Raw genomic sequence first — 21,132 nt, 5'->3', positions numbered from 1 at the left:
TACAGAGCCTGGGGCCCAGCAGGATGGGCTAGGCAGCAAGCTCTGGGGAGCAGAGGAAGCCACCTTCCAGTGCTGGGATCACAGCGGTGTGTATCATGCATGAGTTGGGGGGGCGGGTCTGAGCTAGGACCTCAAGCTCACACAGCAAGTGCTTTACCCACAAAAGCTCCCTGCCTCAGCTTTTCTCCACACTCGTCAGTGTTTCCCTCCATTCCACAAGTGAAAAGCCCTTCTAGAGAGCGGGGTTGGGGGGGGGGGGGGTGTGAGAGAGGGGGTTGGGGGTGGAGAGGAGGGTTGGGAGGGATTTATGAAGGAATTTAGTCAAGACAGAACAGGCTATAAAAACTAGTATCACCACAAAAAAAAACTCACAAAACGACAAATCAGAAACATGTCTTATTTGTCTACCTGCTGAGAGAGAGTATTTTCAAGTGTGGAGATCCAGCAAGGGCGAGGAGAGTCACCACGCCCAGGCAGAGTCCATTCCAGAAGCTAAAGGACTTCTCAGAAGTCAGAGCTGTGCACTTGCTGCCCACAACAAGCAGTAGAGTAGAAAGGCGGGGACAGGCAGACCACTAGGACATCAATCAACCTGAGGGAGATCAACCTGACGGAGGCCGTCCTAGGAGACCTCGCAAGGAAGTCGCTACACCATGAGGAGAGACGAGACTGCGCAGGGCTGGGGGTGGCGATCAGTGCTAGAGCGATCCCCTCACATGCAAGAGGCGCTCGCGGGGTTCATTCCACATTCCACAAGAGGCGGAGGCAGGAAGGACAGGAGTCAGAGGCCTGAGACCTGAAATGCCACTATCCCCCCACCTGCCCGATTTTCTTGCCCAGGGGATCACCACAATGTGACTAAGCAGGGGTGGGGAAATCCAAACACTCCTACTACCCATGCCAATTCTCGGAATCCCCAGGAGAAGGCCCCACGTAGCCTCATCATTTCCAGTTCCCACATAACCTTCCTTCCACCTTCTCCAGAATCTTAGCAGCCAGACAACCCTTGCGCAGAAGCTAAAGAAGCCCCGTGCTGGATGTTTTAAAACTTAAGCTCGCTTCAAAAGGACAGAACCAGAGAAGAAAGAAGAAAGAGGGAGGAGAGAGAAGGGAGAGGGGGGAGAAGGAGCAGAAGCAGGAGGTAGGAGGAAGAGGAGGAAAGAAATGATGCCAAAGAATTGATTTACAACAGTCAAGCAGGGATGGGAGGTGTAGAGGTTGTACACAAGATGTCAGAGGTTTGGGGTCCACATGCTAGTCTCTCTGCTGCTGTATGCTTTATTTTGCACAATTAACAGATAAAATAAGCCATGTGACTTTGGATAAAGTGGGTGTGGGGTAGTTAGGGACTCACTTGAACTCCTCTCAGGCTTCCTCTGTGAAAGACCAGAACCTGTCGTGTTAGTAAAAAGCCTTGTTTTCCTTTTGAGATGGAGTCTCACTGTTAAGCCCTGGATGGTCTCAGACTCAGAGATGCACCTACCCCTGTCTCCTGAACGCAGGGGTTAAAGGGGAATGCCACCTCTGGAAAGCCTTCTTTCAACTTTGGGTGACAAAGGACTTGTGTATTTTTCAGAGAAAAATCTCAGTACCAGCAGATTGGCCTGAGTTGAACGGTTTAGTTTTGACATCTGGAACTTTGGTTTCAGAGTTACACCAGTGGGCGAGCATTCCTGAGAATGGCAAGAGTCAGTGTCTGCAGTGTGTGTAAGTAGCAGTGAGCCACTCCAGTGCCTGGCACCTAGATACACAGGAAGCCAGTGAGGGCTGGAGCCATTGTCCAAGGACGAGCAATGCAGAAAACCACAAGCAAGAGGGCACAAGGACTCTGGCACAGAACAGGAAGGGCAGCAAAACCCTTTGCATCTCACTTCGGGTTTTGCCCAGGGAGAGCCCTGGGCAAAGAGGAGAGCAAACCCTCTCTGCTTCCTGCCCCTTCCTTCCCCCTCTGCATTCATGAAAAAGCACTGCCTGTCCCAGGAGGCTGCAGCTACCCTGAGACCTCCTCTTCCCATTACCAGCAAGAGGCTGGAGTTAGTCTTACTCCAGTCACACATTAAAGAGAAACTACCAAGGCCTCAAGCTATCGCATTATCATTGAGATCTGTATTCTTAACACTTTCCTGGATGAACCAGGCTTTCATGATGGATATTTTAGCTAAAACAGAACCAAAATAATCAAATTGATTAATGATGTACTTAGTCGGGGTTTCTATTCCTGCACAAGCATCACAACCAAGAAGCAAGTTGGGGAGGAAAGGGTTTATTCAGCTTAGACTTCCATACTGCTGTTCATCACCAAAGGAAGTCAGGACTGGAACTCAGGCAGGTCAGGAAGCAGGAGCTGATGCAGAGGCCATGGAGGGATGTTTCTTACTGGCTTGCTTCCCCTGCCTTGCTCAGCTTGTTCTCTTACAGAATCCAAGAGAACCAGCCCAGGGATGGCATCGCCCACAATGGGCCCTTGATCACTAATTGAGAAAATGCTTTATAGCTGGGTCTCATGGAAGCACTTCCCCAACTGAAGCTCCTTCCTCTGTGATAACTCCAGCCTGTGTCAAGTTGACACACAAAACCAGTCAGTACATGTACTTATACTGGTGATTGAAAAAAAGAAACATCCACAGGAACAAAATTAAAACACTTTAATCATTTAAATAGAACCAATTTCAGTAACATACATACATATACAGTAAATCCAAACAGCATAATTGAACAGTATATTTAAATACATCAAATTTTTAAAAATTTCCCAAATGGACTCGGTATCATGGATATGAGAAGGTGTCTTTGAAGAACTATGGACTAGACTGAGACAGACAAGGCTATCCCTACAAAGACACTGATGGAAACACAGCCTGGAGATGTCAGGCATTTGTCAAGAACACTTCTAGAGAATGACCCCACAGGGTTGTTCAGAAGAAATACAAATGACCACCCCCACAAAAAAGATGAAGGTATATCTAACAATCTCTTTGGTCCTCTAAGTCAAGTCACACTGGTTTTACTTTAAAATACCAAACACGGGTTACGTACTTAACAGCCTCCCTAGAAATGTCTAAATAGCTAAGTGTACTAACACTGCTATCAGGTTAGATTACAAAGGAAACTCAAAATCCACCTGACTATATTTTGGAAACTCTAAATATAGAAAGTACTAGGAAAAAGTAGAGGTAAAATAATTAATAATAAAATTAAGAACCAGTTCTTGCTTATCATAAGCTGATGAGTGTCCAAGTGGCAGATAGGACCACAGGAATTCATTTAGAGAGCACTATGTCAGCCAGCAGGAAAACTCTTCAATGGAACAGCTATGATCCTGTCTGTGTGGGGGAGCAAGAATGCTGGGACTCACTTGGCCCTCACTGCCCCGGTGGAGGACATTTGAAGCAACTGGTCATTAGTCACACTTCCTGGACAGCTACACCTCTGGACACACTTGTACTGAAGACAAGACGCACACCAACAAGAAGGAAACTAGACTGAAATCCCCGTGCATCTCCCACAGCCACAGCATGGCGTGGGCAGAGCAGTGGGCACAGCCCCAGCCTTCCTCACCATCCTGCACTCCCTGCAGTTCAGAGGAGCTGGGAGTCCACAGAGCTGACTGAGAGGCAGTTCCAAAAGATTCTGGAAATAATTGCAAAAATACTTCATACAAGTTTTTGAAAATGCTTTGACATATCTCCTTGGAATAGACAAAGTAAACTCCCAAGAACTTTTAACAGGAAGTCAGCAATGTGCCGAGTGGGTACTCACAAACTTGAGAAGTTACAGCTGTCCGAAAAGATGGCGAAGTACCTGCACTCCAAATGGTGCAATATTTGCACCAAGGCACAAGAGTCAACCCTCTAAATCCACGTAGCTGATGTGAGAATAAACTTAAGGAAACTACTGCAGGAAGGAATTCCCCCTACTCAAATTGTAAAATATAGAAGGTGAAAATTTTCTTCTTTTAACTCACAGCAAAATTAAAGGCAGATACCCTGTCACCTTCCCTCAGAGACTAGTGTTATAGCTGGACAGTTAATAAATATAAAGAAGAAAATGTCCCTGGTAGCTTCATACGCATGATCAAAACAGAGTGGTGCCTGTGGGTCTCTGAATGCAGAGGGCAATGCTCTGGGCACCCACATCATCTCCGGCAATTCAACGGTATACCGTGCCCACTGGAGGCAGAAAACAGCACAGTGGCCACAGCTCTTTGAATGTCCAGTGCCCTCTGCTAATGAGTCAATGATTACGTCAACCAAATGCATGAGTTTCCTCCTTCCCAGCATCCCTGGTAGCTCTGAATGGCGGCAGTCAGTGTAGAACCTATACTCCTGGCAGCTCACGTTAGCGTTGCCACTAAGAAGGTGGCGAGAAGAAAGCAGAAGCTCACCCCTTAGTTGATCACCTTTATTTGACATATCTATATAAATAATTATTAAATACAATTCATGGTGAGAAATAAAGTTCACAAGTGTACCAACTAAAACTGGAATGTACGGTTGAGACGGATAAGGTCTGCAGCGTGGGCTCTGCAAACTGGGGCTTGCCCACGGACGTTCAGCTCCTGATGAGGGTGAGGAACTCCTCCCGTGTCTTCGGGTCTTCCCGGAACACGCCCAGCATGGTGCTAGTAACAGTCTTGCTGTTCATTTTCTGCACGCCTCGCATTACCATGCACATGTGTCTATAAGAAAACGAGCTGGTTTAAATAAAAGCAGGCAGGGCAGATACAACACTTATATCAGTTAAATAAAACTCAGGGCAGAAAATTAGTCTCAATTCACAGTTATTAAGAGTATCAAAACATCCCCCTCTAATGTTTTCCTAAAACATTAAACTTCCTCTTGAATCATTTTATCTCATACAGCTTTTATTCCTGTTCAAGGCTGAGCCCTTGACACATCCACCCTGAAGGGGAAGCAGAACTTTCTTCCTGGGGGCTGGGGGAGCACATAAGTTCTTTTTTTTTTCTTCCAATTTGAAGCAGTCTTTATTAAATATTTAATATTGACCAATAGATGGGCTTTTTAGTCAGGACCACTCCTTGGAATTTCCCAGCTGAGTGGCTGCATGTAGTTCTGAAATTCAGAGAGGGCTTGATCCACCCTCAGGACCGTGGTATGATGGCGTGCTACCCACGAGGGTGTCCAGAGAGATGCCCGTGGACTCTGACCGTGCCAGCAAATGCAGTAAGTCTGAGCAACATGGCAAAGGCAGACAGCATGCCAAGGCCAGAGCTTGGGGACTGCCATAGCATGGGAGGGGACGTGCTATACAATGTATGTGATTCTCATAACTCAGCCTAACTTCAGGAGTGTCTGGAGATCATTGCACGAGGTGAAGGCAGACACAGAAAGGGAAGCACCACACGCTCTCACTCTAATGTGGGATCCAAAGGAGCCGGTCACATGGAACTGCACAGCGCTTCCCAGACAGTGCTTCCCAGAGGCTCTCACTGAGCAGGATAGATGGATTTGAAGCTACAGCTAAATGCAGTGAGAAGTCCCGGTGGGTGGAGATGGCTACACTGTTGCCAGGAAGCATGTGACAGTTCTTTACTCCTAGAGAAATGGCAACTCTGAGGAATAAGCCAGACCTAGCCCCATCCAAACCCCTGCCGGCTACTCTGTATCAAGACACCGTCCACTCTGTATCAAGACACCGTGTTGGTTGGGCTCCATCAGTAGTGATTATGTTTACTAAAACCTCAGTTAACAATGAAGTTGGAAACTAGAAAATATCTGTTCTTCTTATAAACAGTGTCTTCAGTTGCCCTTTGTACCAGTTCTTACTTTTTTTCTATTTGACAAATGTGTGCTCATGAAAAAGCTAAGGAAACAGGGGAGATGCAAAAACTACTGCTGACTGCACACAAACTTCTACAATGATGCTTATGACTCAAAGAGCTCCAACATTCTCACAATGGGGGCTGGGGGGTGGACAAAACTAGGGTCTGGAGAGATGGCTCAGTGGTTGAGAGAACATCAACTGACCTGTATGGTTCCCAGGACCCACTTTGGGAGGCTCTGTAACTCTCCTTTTAACCTCCACAGACACAGATACACATGCACAGGATCCACATAAGATCAAAATCAGAACAAAAGTCTTTCCTATCCTGGCTCCTCGGTCAGCAGCGTTACTTGGTCCTAGAGAAGCTGAACGTACCGTAAAGGTAGAGTTGGGGTCGATACCACTAAGACATTATCAAAGGCGGGTTTAGACTTACGTCGCTTCAATCACAACCCCAACGCCAGCGGGCTGCAAGGCTTCTGTGATGGCCACCGCAATCTGTTTGGTGAGACGCTCTTGAACTGAGGATGTGACAACAAAGAGGTAGGTTTAAAGGCCAGACACAAACAGATGGAAGATTTTTTTTTCCTCTAGAATATTTGTGATCTTACAAAGCAGACTTCTGTGGGATTTAATATCTAAGACAGGACAGCTTTCCCTGAGATTATTCTACCTGCTAAGTCCCTGGTCAGTTTCCTCATGAGCACTACAGGCCCTGAAGAAACCCTGGCCCTGGGGCACCTCGGCAGGGAAGGTGTGAGAACAGCAAGCATTTCTTCCTTAAGCCTCAAGAACAGATATTGGCTCGCAAGCATCTCCATAGATAGGGAGTGGAGTGAAGAATTAATTACCTTGCAACAGTGTTCTGAGCGTGGAAGCTAACTGCTGGACTGTTAAAAAGCAGTGCTGGAACCTAAATAATTCAGTTTCCTTCCTCCTCCTCCTCCTCCTCCTCCTCCTCCTCCTCCTCCTCCTCCTCCTCCTCCTCCTCCTCCTCCTCCCCCTCCTCCTCCTCCTCTTCTTTTCTCTTTTCCTAAGATAGAGTTTCTCTGCATAGCCCTGGCTGTCCTGGAATTCACTTTGTAGACCAGGCTAGCCTCGAACTCAGAAACCCCATTGCCCAGCTGTGTCAGTTTCTTATGCCAACAACAACTTGTCTTTCGATACATGCAAAAATGTTCTCAGAATCATGCCAATGCCAGGAGACTGACAAAATCCCCACATGTCTTCCAGAGCAGAGACGGGCTGGTGGATTAGTTTACACAATGGAACTGGAAACAGCCATGTTGTTAGGAGTGAGAGGTATGGGAGTTGTTTAAGGTGTGTACGTGAACAGGAAACGGGAAGGGTCGTGATTCCAAACCAGCCCCCTTTTGTTTAAATGTAAAGAACTGATTTGAAAATGTTGAGCCGGAGGTGATGGCGCATGCCTGTAATCCCAGCACTCTGGGAGGCAGAGACAGGTGGATTTCTGAGTTCGAGGCCAGCCTGGTCTACAGAGTGAGTTCCAGGACAGCCAGGGCTATACAGAGAAAAACCAAATCCAAAAAAAGAAAAAAAGAAAAAGAAAAGAAAATATTGGTACCTGCGTAGACATGGGAGGAGCGGGAAAGCAGGGCAGGGCTTCCTCTACAGGTTTAATCACAAGTCTCTGGGACCTCCCTCAGAGGGCTTAGTTCCCGCATCATATTTATTACATTTGTAATAGGGGAAATGTTTTCTGTAAATAAAGCGTGTGCTTACCTTGTAGTCTTCTACTGTAGATTTCTACAATCCTGAAAAAGAAATGCTTTGCTTAGTCACATGTTTAATAACACGAATTCAGCAAAGCTTCCTCGTGAGACAAGGACTTTGTGGGTATGGGCAGGAGAGATGGCTTTTAGGACACAGCAAGGGATACATTCAAGCAGGGCACACCTGTCACACCTCAGCTCTGCTCCCATGTCCCTAAAGAGAAACTAGGAGAACTGATAGGCCCCAAGTGTAGAGTTCACTTAGGGAACTGTAACTACAGGGGAGTAACAAATCTTGGCGGTCCCAGTCATCAAGTCTGGCTAAGTCTAGGGCGCTCTAATTAATCATATTGTTTTATCAGAGCTTAAAGTTCAAGTTAAAAATAAAAAGACTATTTGTTAATTAATAGTAGGTCAACTACTGAATCAGCTAAATCTATTAGAGTAATCAGATCAGAGAAGATTAGATTTCTTCAGGCCTTTCTTCACAAAAGGTTTATATAAGTATTTTGCAGGATTAATGCTCTCCCAAATAAGAGGCTCTTGGCCAAACAGTGAAACCTGCCAGGTGGTAGTATGGACAGCCCACGTGAGGGCAACAATTGGCACAGCAGAATATTTCTTTAAAACATTTCTGTCTGCTCATGATTTGGACTCCATTAAGAGTCACTTCTATGAGACAGTTTAGGACACACACACACACACACAACCTATACACATCTCTGGCAAGCTGCTCCTTTATAGCTAACATGCATAAAGCAGTTGCATAAATACCTTCACACTGACCACCCAATCCAGAGACCCCTTGTGGCAGGAGTCATTCTATTTCTTGGGCCCTGTAGTTATAAAATGTAGGAGATGTGACATTGTTTTAGTTGAGCAAAAGAATGTTTTTTAAGACCAGAATTAGGAGGTACTGGGCTAATTTTTCTTTTGTATATATTATTTCTAGGAGTTTTTTTCCTGGGTGATTAGTTTGCCAAATACTTAAGAGATGTTATTGATTTATAGCTTAAAACTCTAGCGTTAAGTAAAATTGAGGATGGCATATCAGACAAATGCTGGGTGTCCAGGTTTCCCTCTACACCGGAACAGGAATGTCTCTGATATATTATTTTACCATCTGATGTGCATGCTTCTTGTAGTGAGCATCGTCCATACATCTGAAGATGTCGATCAGTGCTGGGACATTTGCCTAGCACGTAGGAAGCCTTGGGTTACATTCCCAGCCGGAAGCATGGAGTGGTCATTTAGTAGCTATGTGGTTATATGCCAACATGTTCTGTGCTCAGAGAGCTCTTCCCCCCTTCCTCCTTCTCCCTCTCCCTCCCTCCCTCCCTCTCCCCCCCCCCCCTCTCTCAAGTAAGAAACATGTGTACTGTTTGATTTTTGTCAATCCTGGATATATCTGGGGACAGGAAATTGTAATTGAGAAAAGGTCCCCATAAGACTGGCCTGTTGGCAAGTGCATAGGGCATTTTCTTGACTTATGTTAATGCTTGATGTTGGAGGGTCCAGCTCTTTGGAGGCAGAGTCATCTCTGGGCAGGAGTCCTGAATAGTAAAAAATACACTGAGCAAGTCCTGGGGGCCAAAGCATCAAGCAACACTCCTCCAGTCTCCGCTTCTGTTCCTGCTTCCAGGTGCCTGCCTTGAGTCCCTGCCCTGGTTTCCTGAGGTGACACGAGTGTGATCTAAACGTCCTAAGATGAAATAAACCCTTTCCTCCCCAATCTGCTTTTGGTTGTGGTGTGCCATTGCAGCAGTAGTAATCTTAAATAAAACAAAACTCTGGTATCAGAGAGTGGACCATTGCTGTGACAGTCATGACCATGTTGTTGCTAGAGGATTCTGAAGAATTTAGGAACTTTGTGCTGGAAAGGCCATCAAGCTTAATGGGCTGTGGTGGGAAGTGTCAAGACAAGGCTGAGAACAATCTATCTACCAGAAGCTGGGTCCTTCTAGTGATAGTTTGAATTAAGAATCTATTGTGAGCGGTGGTGGCGCACACCTGTAATCCCAGCACTCTGGGAGGCAGAGGCAGGCGGATTTCTGAGTTCGAGGCCAGCCTGACCTGTTAGACTGACTGTGTGCTGTGGGCACAGTCAGGGAGGAGGAGCCGCTCAGGTCCTGTGGAGCCAAGGTGATTCCCAGACACCTGACACTGAGCTCTGGTTTTGCTCTGACTGTAACTGTACCTGGCTCGTGCCCTGGTTCTTGCCCTTTTGGAGTAAAGGATTTACTTGTCTTTAATGTTATTTAAAAAAAAAAAAAAAAAACAGGAGCCCACAGTTGGTTCAAAGAGAAGTTGGATATTTTTAAAGAAAGCTTGGACGAAATGTCAGAGACTGTGGGACTGAGCCATCTCCCCATCCCCACCTACCGCACTGACCACGTCAGGCCTTTTGAAAGCCGCACAGGTGGCATTCACTCCGACCATGGCTTTGGGAACTTATAGCTGTGTGCGCCCCTTCCTGCTCCATGAAGGATCATGTCTGTGCTTGACTTGCTGTGTGGATAGACTACAGTGCTAAGCCCTGTGCATTCTCTATACAGGTGCTCACACATCCTCAAAGCACACAGGAACAGGAGGGCATCACAACCTGACTCAGCGTGCCTCCAGGGGAGGAGCTGTTGGTTTAGGGTAAAGCACTAGGAATGAACCACACTGGGTCTGAAAACATTGCAACTAACAAGCTAGAGGAGATTTTTTCTTTTACATCCAGAACTTGTGCAACTGTTATTTGTAAATGCGCTTAGTCAGTAACTTACCTAGTCTTAGCAGGCTATGGTGTAGGTGTCTGGAGTCGGGAGTAGGTAAGTCCTCATAACACTTTACCCAAGCAACTTTACAGGGTCTTCTATGAATGTTCCTTGGCTCCCCTAGAACTCACTATATAGACCAAGCTGGCCTTGAACTCAGAGATCCTCCTGCCTGAGTGCTGGGATTCCAGGTATGCACCACCACACCTGACTCTTCTATGAATGCATTAATACACCACAAATTAGTGATTGTTTGTCACTAATTACTGATTGATTGGTTAGTCAACAAGGAATATTCATGAAACTGAGCATCTCTGAGCAGTCCCTCGGCAACATTAACCCGAATTCCCTTTTTCACTTATGTTCACAGGCAGCTTTCCTGGCTTTCAATGCACTGCATCCTTACCTCAGCTAAGAAAACTGCACCATGAGGATGCTGGCTGTGGTGACTGAGCCCTGGGAAGCCAGCACTCAGGATGCTGATTTAAGAGGACTGCTGTGAGCTCTAGGCTAGCCTGAGCTACAGACTAAGGCCCTGTCTCAGAAAGAAGGAAGATTATGGAGGCTATTTAGGTTGTCTTTTTGGTACACACGCTTGTCTCTAAATATTAGAATGGATCCCTCAGTCAGTTAGACCTCGAGCAATCTCTGATTCAGTTTCAACTGATTGGACTTGTAACTTCTATTCTCTGGAGTCTTCTCAATTATTCCAAAGAAGCTGAACTTTGTCTTAAAAGCTATGGGCAGGCACAAAAGGGACAGCATAATTAAGTCTGCACTTGAGGAAGACCACTCCTGCAGCAGATCCAAGGACCCTTAGAAGGTACAGAACAGAGTCGGGATCTCAATTCACAGCCCAGGGGGCAGAAGCCGGAAGCTCAGCCATGGGCAGTGAGGACAGGAAGGCAAAGAGCACCCCAGAGCAGTGAAGGACTTCTTCTTCATTCCTGGTCCCAAATGCATCAAGATGTAAGAGATTTAAACATGCAATAAAGCCTGAAGCCATACAAGTGCAAACAAGTACACCGCTTGTGACCAGACAGAGTTTATAAAGTTTCCTTGTGGAAGTATAACACTGAACGGACAGGCACGGTGATACACACCCATCGTCTCAGCAGGAGGATTCCTAGTTCAAGGCCAGTCTCAGTTATAGTCTGAGGCCACCCTGAGTTGTTTTAAGATCTTGTCTCAAAACAAAACCCAACTGGGCTGGGGAGATGGCTCAGCCGGTAAGAGCAATGACAGCTCTTCAGAGGTCCTGAGTTCAATTCCCACCAACCACATGGTGGCTCACAACCATCTGTGATGGGATCAGATGCCCTCTGCTGGTGTGTCTGAGGACAGCTACAGTGTACTCATACACATAAATAAATCTTAAAAAAAATAGAATCATGTTATAAAAAACAAAAACCAATCAAACAAACAAAAACCCTTTAAAACAAAATCAAAAGACAAATGAAAAGCATGGGTGTGTGTGAGCAGTTAAAGTAGCAGCTTTGGTTTTTCAAAAAAAAAGGGAGACTTCCTTGGACAAAATCAGTTAGTTTTCTAGAAGAAACTGCAAAGTAAACCTGATACAGAAGAAGCAAGTGCAAACAGTGCTTAGTAAGTACCCAGGCTGCACAGACTGAATAATGGGTTGACGGGAAGCCACAAGCATGGGAATCAATATTTAGATATCAACTAAGAATAATTTAAGATTTTCTTTTGTATTTGAAATATAAATATTTTTATTGTGATTTATGACAGTTTTCTGTAGCTGTTAATCCGTTGAAAACTTTAAAGCAGTAAATTAGTTTATAGGAAAAAAAGAGCCATGGAAATCAGTGATAAGGAGGCAAACAGCAGTACCCTCAGCCACTGAGGAAATCTAAATCAAAACTACACAGCAGATTTCAAAACTTCGAGCAGGGGCCAATACAATCACCCTGGTGGTGACTGCCCATGATGCAGACCTCATTGAGCTGGTGGTTTTCCTGCCTGCCCTGTGTCACAATATGGGGGTGCCCTGCTGCATCGTCAAGGGAAAGGGCAGGCTGGGGTGCATGGCCCACAGGAAGACAAGCACCACTGTTGCCTTCACACAGGTTAACTTGGAAGGCTAGGGTGCTCTGGCTAAGCTGGTGGAAGCTATTAGGACTGCCATCCCTGGGTGGCCATGTCCTGGATCCCAAGTCTGTGACTCACATTGCCAATCTGGAAAAGGCAAAGACTAGAAAGAACTCACCACTAACCTGAGCTAAATGTACACTGCTAAGTTTTCTGTATCTAAATATAATTACAAAATTTTTAAAGATCCATCCTCAAACTCTCCCTACTTTTGACAACAGTCTCAGACTGCAAACTGTATTTATCTGTGTTGAAAAGCTAGGCAAATGAATGACCAGTCAAAGAAATATAATGTAGCCTCTTTTTTTTGAGATAGGTTACCACTATGTAGCCTTTGCTGGCCTAGAACTTGCTATATATACCAGGCTGGCCTTCAACTCAAAAGATCTGCCTTGCTGGGAGGCTTTTGAAACGAAAAGATGTCAAGAAATTTCAAGATACTTAAAAAAAAAAAAAGAAAACAAGTTTGTTAAGGAGCCAGAAAAAGTGACTCAGTGGTTAAGGACACCTGCTGCTCTTATCGAGGACCCAGGTTCAGTTCTTAACACCCACATGGTGGCTCAAACCATCTGTAACTCCAGTTCCAGAGGAGCTGATGCCCTCTTCGGCATTCATGGGCACCAGGCATGCATGTAGAACAGACATGCCTACATGCACAATACTCTTAGATATAAAATAAGAAGTCTTTAAAATATCTTAAAAGAAAGATGTAATGTTAGGCATAGTGCCACATGTCTTTAATCGTTTTGTAACCAAAGCCAACTTCACAGTGTCTCCTCACCACCCTTGGGTTAAAATCCCCTACTTCTGATAATGAGTCTGGCTGCACACGCTAGAACAGGCCTTGCTCCAACTTTCTGGTTTGCCTATCTTTAAGCGTTAGCCACGCCTTCGAAGTTCTCCCTACTGAGGAATCTGTGCACCCCCCCACCTCTGCCTGGGCACACCACTGTTATCACAGTGGCTCTGAACTTAAGGCAAACCTGCTTGTGCACACTGGATTGACTGCAGGGCCTTGGGTATGAGGGTAGACATTTCCATGGCTACAGCTACCTGATCCCACTCCTCCTCCAAGAGGAGGCTGCTACTACCTTCTCTCTGGCCACAGCAGTAGCTGATCTGGAAAGCCCGCCCAAGCCAAGGAATTCAATACCCAGAAACTACAGTTCCAAATTCAAGTTTTAATTATATTCATTCAATTGTTCTAAGGCAAGAAAACACAGAGCTCTTGGGTCTGAGTTTACTCTCGACTTCCACTAGAACCAAATCGAATCGCTTCTGGTGTCTTCCTGTGACTTGAGGCTTTTCTGCTTGATATTTGACTTCACCGGAATGGAAAGGTCATGCATTTAAAGGTGAGCAGACAACAAACCACACACACAAGATTAAAATGAACAGTGAGGTTTCTCTGGGACACAGCTTTCTTCATTACTCCCTGATCTCGAAGCATTCTTATTTCTTAAAAGAAATGGGCAGTTGAACACCCAATGCCTTGGTTTGGTGTTGCGTTTTATCCTTAAATTTTAATCCTATTGGCACAAGGCAAATCCTCATGCTAACAATCCGTTTCTTTGTAATGCTTCACAGAAGATTTAACTCTTTAAGGTCTTTTCACCAGGAAAGGACATAACCAAGATTGTCCCCCTGTGTCTCTGAGTCATCATTTATTCCATGAGCCCACTGGGTCACTGGAGAAACCATCTCTCATACCATCAATCATGCAGTAGAGGGTGCCCTTTGGGGTCTTTGGAGGGCTGGAAGCATGGCTCAGTAGCGGAGCCACTCACTCGCCTAGCACCAATGTGAGCCTCAGCACCACAGAGAGGAAAGGTAAAAAGACCATACCTAAGCTTACAGTGCTCTGCGACACTTATTTTTAGTACAGAAGCCATCGCCAAGTCAGTCTTCCACATATAGACAGTCTATTACAGTCTCAACAGTGCCAGAATGCCTGTGATAAAGGCAGAATTAGCATTCTTGGTGGAAAAGAGAACACCAGAAAGTTGCACCTGTGACTGTGTTTGTACAATAAGCATACTGATGATTCTGTCATTCACAGTTGATATAAATCTGTTTTCACTATTATTTGGGAGCAAGTAACTGGGAGGAAGACTTGTACTTTTCTGTGGTGTGTTAAACACCATGACCACGACAACTTATAAAGAGAAGGGTCTGTCTGGATTATGGCCCCATCACCATCACGGCGGGAGACATGGCAGCAGGCAGACACAGACGCTGGGACAGCAAGCTGGGAGCTCACATCTTGAACCACAAGCAGAGAGGGCAAACTGGGAATGGCATTGAGGCTTTGAAACCTCAAAGCCCACTCTCATAAATACACCTCCTCCAGCAAGGCCACACCTCCCGACTCCCCAAACAGGTCCACCAACCGGGGACCAGCGTTCAAACTCCAGGAGCCTATGGGAAACATTCTCATTCAAACCACCGCAGGTTTATACGGATTCCAAGAAAGAAATGGAAAAGATGAGAGCTACCACATTAGGACCCCAACCAATCCCACTGTCACACAGAGTTGCAGAACATTCATTTGTTCCAATGTGACTGAGGTCACTCTAGCCTCAGGCAAATGATGCAAACTTAGCTTTAAATGCAACGACTGCATGTTTACCACCTACTCCTTCATTTGATTCTACACACACACACACACACACACACACACACACACACACGCATATATGCACGGACAAATGTGCATGCACACACCCAGTGCACACACAGCTCACCCACCTACCCAGGATTCATTAACTCCATAAAAACAAATTAATACAACTTAAACACCTTTAGGGGCATTAAAAAGCCTGTGGGCTGGGGCCTAGCAGAGATATGTAAATAAACCTTCACACTGACTTCCAAATGAACACAAATTGTCGCGCACATACAACAAACATGCCACCTCTCCTTCCTAAAATCCCAAGTAAAGGTGGTAGCAAATGATTTTTCTTTTAAATTGTTTTACTTTTGAGTCAGGGTCTCTCCTCATAGCCCCGGCTATGCTGTAACTCACTGTGCAGCTGGCCTTGAACTCAGGGATCTGCCTTCCTCTTTTTCCTGAGTGATGTGATTAAAGGTTTGCCACCGCGCTCAGCTTGACAATGATTCGTTTAAATTCAAGAGCATGTAGGGAAAAGAGCAGAAACAAGGAGACCAAGCCAGCAAAGGGAGCCACACCCCTGTATCTACAGGGACAGAGGCCTCGACATGGATGGATGGGCTCGCTTGCCGGACTGAGAAACACACAAGGTGCAGGTGCCAAGGAGTGCAAGAAGCCAGAGCCCCAAATGCAGGCTGACCAAAAGCTTAAAACCACATACCTAACAGGCTAACAGGGACCTAGTGGCTGGGCTTGTGTTTCTGTGTGACCTCCTGGTGAAGAGACCAGGACACTCTGACAGCTTGGAAACAGAAAACACCAGAAAGGCCCGACCAGTGTGTGTGCTATAAAAACTCAGAAAGAAAGTGACAGAGTGAAGATATAGACAGATTGAGAACACACAAAAAGGTGTTCCCAAAGAGAGTCCTTTATCTCATCTACAGACAGCGAAGAAGACAACTCCAGCGGGAGCCATGAGGACAGAGGTTCCACATTGTTATTCATCCCTAAGTATGGCCACTGCAGTTCAGTTCTGTGACTATCAGCAACAAGGAGGGCAGGGACCCTCAGTTATCCTCTGCTTTCTGACTCCAGACAGAAGCACCATGTGTCTAAAAGCAGTGTGGGAGAACCTTCAGTGGTTGTACCTGCCTTCTATATGATATAACAGAACTCATGGAGAGAAACCCTGTGTATAAGCAATAGGGAAACCCTTCACAGTTCTTTCAATCACATGAACCACAGGGTTCACAGTAAACAGAAATCCTATGATGTGTTGTATGAATAACTTTCCAATACATAATTGAGTGTGCAGTGGACAGAAACCTTATTGTACAGCAATGTGTGAAATCCTCCACTTTCTGACCCCTTGTAAACATGAATGTACTCACAGAAAAGAGAAAACGTCTCTATGTCAGTAACGTTGGGAAGCACCAACCAATCCAGCTGTATTTGAACCGGGAAGGAGTCACACTGAAAAGAAGCCCCAGCCACGGCTGCAGAGCAAGCCCTTTCTAGCACCCATGAGAACATACAATAGAGAGAACTCACTAACGTGAAGTATGTAGTCTCTAGCTGTTTCTGTTCAACTGACGGGCAAACTCTTGGCAAAGTACCTTGAGTAGTGAGACGAGCCACTGCCTCTACCCGTGAGCCACTCACTGGGAGTCAGGGGGGGCTTTGGAGGCACATGATATCCCCAGAAGACCAGGCCTTCCTGTGAGCATGGAACTAACTCCAGTCTTTGACTTACAAGTACTTTCTGCTATGCACTGGATGCTCTTCTCCATATATGCAAATACTCTTCTACTCCCTGTCCCTCCAAAAGGAAAGATAGTGGAGTTAGACTCATGTGTCTCCTCTCCTATCCCTCACTGTTAGCTTAACCTCCTCTTAAGATCCAGGGCTGAACTGGGGGTAACCCTTGGTCTTTTCCAGTTGGGGAAAACTCTATAGAGAAAGTTGTGAGCTCATACTTCAGTAATGGGCTTGGGGAGAGAGATGAACAGGCCGTGAGGGAGAAGAAGGCAGAGACAGCGCTAGGGCCACCTATGTAAGAACAGATTTAAGTTACATTATAACGTCTAAGTTAGCTTCATACGGGTAAAAATACAAATTTTTATCATAAATTATTTTTTGTGCATTGGTATTTTGTTTGCATGCATCTGTGTAAGTGTCAGATCCTGAAGTTAGAGACAGTTGTGATCTGCCATGTGGGTACTAGGAATTGAACCCTGGTGTTCTGGAAGAGCAGTCAGTGTTTTTAACTACTGAGCCATCTCTCCAGCCTGAAAGAAATCTTGAAAGTCTTAGCAAATAGGAACAATTCTAGAAACCTCATACTTACCTGGCAAGTTTGCTGAGACCAAGGACTTGCTTGTTAGGAAGATAACCAATATGGACCTTCAGGGAAGAAAGAAAAATTACCAGCTAAATAAAAACAGAGAAGGCACTTTGTAACAATACAAACTGATATAGGAAGGCCACAGCATACACACAAGTTAAGTTTATCACAGTGACAATATATCTTTAAAACCTATGAAGCAATTCCATACATACTTTCAAATTACATGAAGAAACTCAAGAACAGACTTGTTAGCCGGGCAGTGGTGGTGTATGCCTTTAATCTCAGCACTTGGGAGGCAGAGGCAGGAGGATTTCTGAGTTCGAGGCCAGCCTGGTCTACAGAGTGAGTTCCAGGACAGCCAGGACTACACAGAGAAACCCTGTCTAGAAAAACCAAAAAAAAAAAAAAAAAAAAAAAAAAAAGAACAGACTTGTTACTAAAATGACAAATCAAAAGTAAACCTGTAATGTTCCTTGGTAAAATTCTTGATTCAAATCTGAAAGCCTGACAAGAAAAACTATATTCAATAAGGGGAAAAAATGGGCACATAACATCACAGTGTAGTCAGGGAGACTCCTTAAAATGGCAGACACTGTGCATACGAACAATGCTATTGCATGTTATTGCATGGAGCAGGCCTAGGCGTGCTGGAGGATTGACTAACTCAGGGTCCACCTAGGTCCAGATGCAGGACCCTGAGCTAGCCCACCAACATCCACCCCATCCACGAACTGCTGACGTATGTGAAAGGGCAGGTCCCTCAGATCCAAAGCTGCAGGGTCTCCATGGCACAGAGCAACAGAGGAATGTCTGAGGATCCAGTACTGGAGGGGTGGCTGAAGCCAGAGGCCTGGAACCAGACCTCATCGCAGGGAGCACTGCAAGTGAAGCTGTTTGGGGCAAACGGTGTACGCGTGACACGCCGTGGTACAGCACAGCTTCCATGGCAGGATTCTGTATGTTTGTTTGTTTGTTTGTTGTTGGTTGGTTTTGTTTTCTTTGGAGAGGAGAGGCTGCAAGGACAGAGGGTGATATGAAGGGACAGGGAGATGAATGGGATTGGGGTGAAAGATGTGAAATCCACAAAGACTCAATTAAAAGTTTTTTTTTAAGTGTGCAGAGATTAGATAGATAAAATAAATGGGTGGGTGGATAGATAGGTAGGTAGATAGATGATAAATAGATATGTAGGTAGGTAGACAGACAGACAGACAGACAGCACTAAATACTAAAGAGTGAAGTACCAAGTGCTACTGGAATATAAAACATTGATAATCCCCACATGTTCCTTTGCAGAGCTGAAGAGCAGTAGGGACCAAGGTGAATATGGACACACCTATGACCCTGCAATCCCACTCCTAGATACATCCCAGCGGACACAGTTTCATATGTAATCAAGAGAAAGTTAGTGGCCATATTGGCTTTGGGGGCAGCCTTGTTTGTTGGTTGGTTGGTTGGTTGGGGTTTTTGTTGTTTGTTTTGATTTGATTGGTTGGCTGTTCAAGACACAGTTTCTCTTTACAAGAACCTTGGCTGGACTGGAACTTGATATATAAGCTAGGCAGACACCTGCCTCTGCTCTGCTCTGCTCTGGGATTAAAGGTGTATGCCACCATGCTAACACAGGTCAGGCTGCTTTTAACAGCAAGAAAAAAAAACAAGACAGCAGAATTGCAGTTTGTACAATGCAATAATGTATAACAATGAAAATATTTATACATTGTGCCATTTTTAGGTTTTCCAACCATAAGAAAATAAAATATTTTAACAAAAAGCAAAGAAAATATTACATATTCACATTATACCCTCCAAATTTCCTGTTGGAAAATTAATAAAAGTCAAAATAGAATTACACTATTATGAGAGTTGGCATAACAGGACATCGCTATTGTTAAGTATTCATGTCCTCAAAGGTGCATTTAATGACCACTCTGACTTATCTAGCTTGCATTCAATTCTCTTTCCCTAATATAAAAAGGGACAGAATCCAATTAAATCCACTAATACCAAAACCTCTGGCTCCAGAAACTCTGCAGTCAGTCCTGCTCAGGTCACGATGTCATGCTCTGCGCACATGGACCTTGAAGCAAACAGTTCACTCAAAATACAGGGCAAAGCTTTTCAAAGCAGCAGGAATCACCCTTAAAAGATGCAAGTTTAATCTCATTATCCCAACCAACAAACAGGGCGCTAATGATGAAAGGTTTGTGTGGGCCATCTTTGGGGGTTGTTTTCAAGACAAAGTCTCTCTATGTACATAGGCTGGCCCCAAACTCTCCATCCTCCTGCCTCCACCTTACGATTGTTAATGTTATAGGCATAAGCTATCACCTGGCTGGTTTGCTTTTCAAATTTCCTTTTCTTTTTAGTTTTTGTTTTTTGAAACAGGATTTCTCTTTGTAGCCCTGGCTGGCCTCGAACTCAGAGATCTGCCTGCCTCTGCCCCTAAGATTACAGGTATGTGCCACTACTGCTCAGCCTAAATTTCCAATTATTAGGTTAGCCAAAATTGATAGAGTCAAAAATTATCTGTATAGACTATAAATATTGAGATTATTAAGAATCAGTTGACAGTTTCAAATACAATTGTCCCAATTTAAGATTTCCATTATTCTTTCTTCAATTACTAGGCAATAAGGAGAACTTACCCTTCCCACAAAGGGAACAAGGTGATGTTCACACATGGAGAACATATCTATGTCCTTCACAATTACCATCTCGTCATGATCCTCATCAAATATCGCGTCATTCAGAACATCTGGAACCAGAAAAACATGAAATTGGGACAGTAAATATTTTTAAACTAAAATAAAAATGAAAACAGATTAATTTTCCCTTCTAAGCAAGTGGTCTCTTTTCCTTAATTGACATTAAACCATCCTCTGGACAATGTTTCAGGAGAAATTCAGACTTCCAAGTGAATTTGTATCATGAGCTGAAGGGAGGAGGGGAGAGGGCATGACAAAGTGGGCGGCTATGTACTGGGGTGAAGACAGGTCGCTCTTGCCACCATCACGTTTCCTAACAAACATGTACAAAAATCCACAGGCCTGTAAACTTGGCAAAATTCTCCAAAATCACCAGGGGAAACATCAGACTTACTCTAAGCAGCTGCCTTCCTAAAGGAATAGATCCTATATTCTGCGTGTGTATGCGTCTCTAGAGGGCAGCAGTCATGTAAGCTGTGAGCCTCACATGTATGGCCAGGCAGCCAAGAGACAGCTCAGACAAGATGCTTATGCTTAAAGGCTGCACTTAGTAACAGTCCTTTCCCCATGTGCAAAGGAGAAGGTTATCCAGAGGACGCCCAAGGGAGCACTGAGCTCATGTAACACTCTGTGACAGCAGGACCACCCTGCCCTGACTGCAGAAAAGTAAAGAGATAGAAGCTACAGCCAGCCATCACTGCAATATAGCCATGGCGTTGACAACATTGCATGTAAGGGTCACGTGTCATTGTCACGTGAGAGGATGAGGGTCACGTGTCATTGTCACTTTTAAAAAAACAATACATGCACAGGAGAACCCTGATCTCACAGCTTGGCAGACCAGGTAACACCAGGACAGCTAGTGTGTAACTCCAAGGATCCTGGGAATACCTAATCCACACAGTACAGTAAGATAAGTGTGGGGGTTGAGCGTAGCTTTGCAGCTGCCCCCAGCATTTTTCGCCCCCGAGAGACAGGCTATGAGTCACAGAGATGTACACGTGCCCACCCCCACTGCCTGACCTTCAGGGCCTCAGGCACTGAGTCATGCATGAGCCTCTGTTTGTCAGGCCGCTTG

The 21,132-nt window shown here is 45.1% G+C and overlaps 1 protein-coding gene across 1 annotated transcript in view; it reads right to left on the bottom strand.

Annotated features, from left to right (window-relative positions):
• Window positions 1-2,630: 2,630 nt before the first annotated feature.
• Window positions 2,631-21,132, bottom strand: part of Gch1 (GTP cyclohydrolase 1) — a 37,915-nt gene continuing 19,413 nt past the window's right edge. The window contains exons 2-6 of the mRNA XM_052191695.1: window positions 19,995-20,104; window positions 17,347-17,402; window positions 7,528-7,559; window positions 6,221-6,305; window positions 2,631-4,678 (exon numbers count right to left, since the gene is read on the bottom strand). Coding sequence (XP_052047655.1) covers window positions 4,552-4,678; window positions 6,221-6,305; window positions 7,528-7,559; window positions 17,347-17,402; window positions 19,995-20,104 — 410 coding nt within the window. The 3' untranslated portion in view covers window positions 2,631-4,551. The remainder of the gene's footprint in view (window positions 4,679-6,220; window positions 6,306-7,527; window positions 7,560-17,346; window positions 17,403-19,994; window positions 20,105-21,132) is intronic.

The sequence above is a fragment of the Apodemus sylvaticus genome, chromosome 8 (assembly GCF_947179515.1).
Source record: "Apodemus sylvaticus chromosome 8, mApoSyl1.1, whole genome shotgun sequence".
NCBI classification, from domain to species: Eukaryota; Metazoa; Chordata; class Mammalia; order Rodentia; family Muridae; genus Apodemus; species Apodemus sylvaticus.
This window is presented reverse-complemented; position numbering and strand designations above follow the sequence as displayed.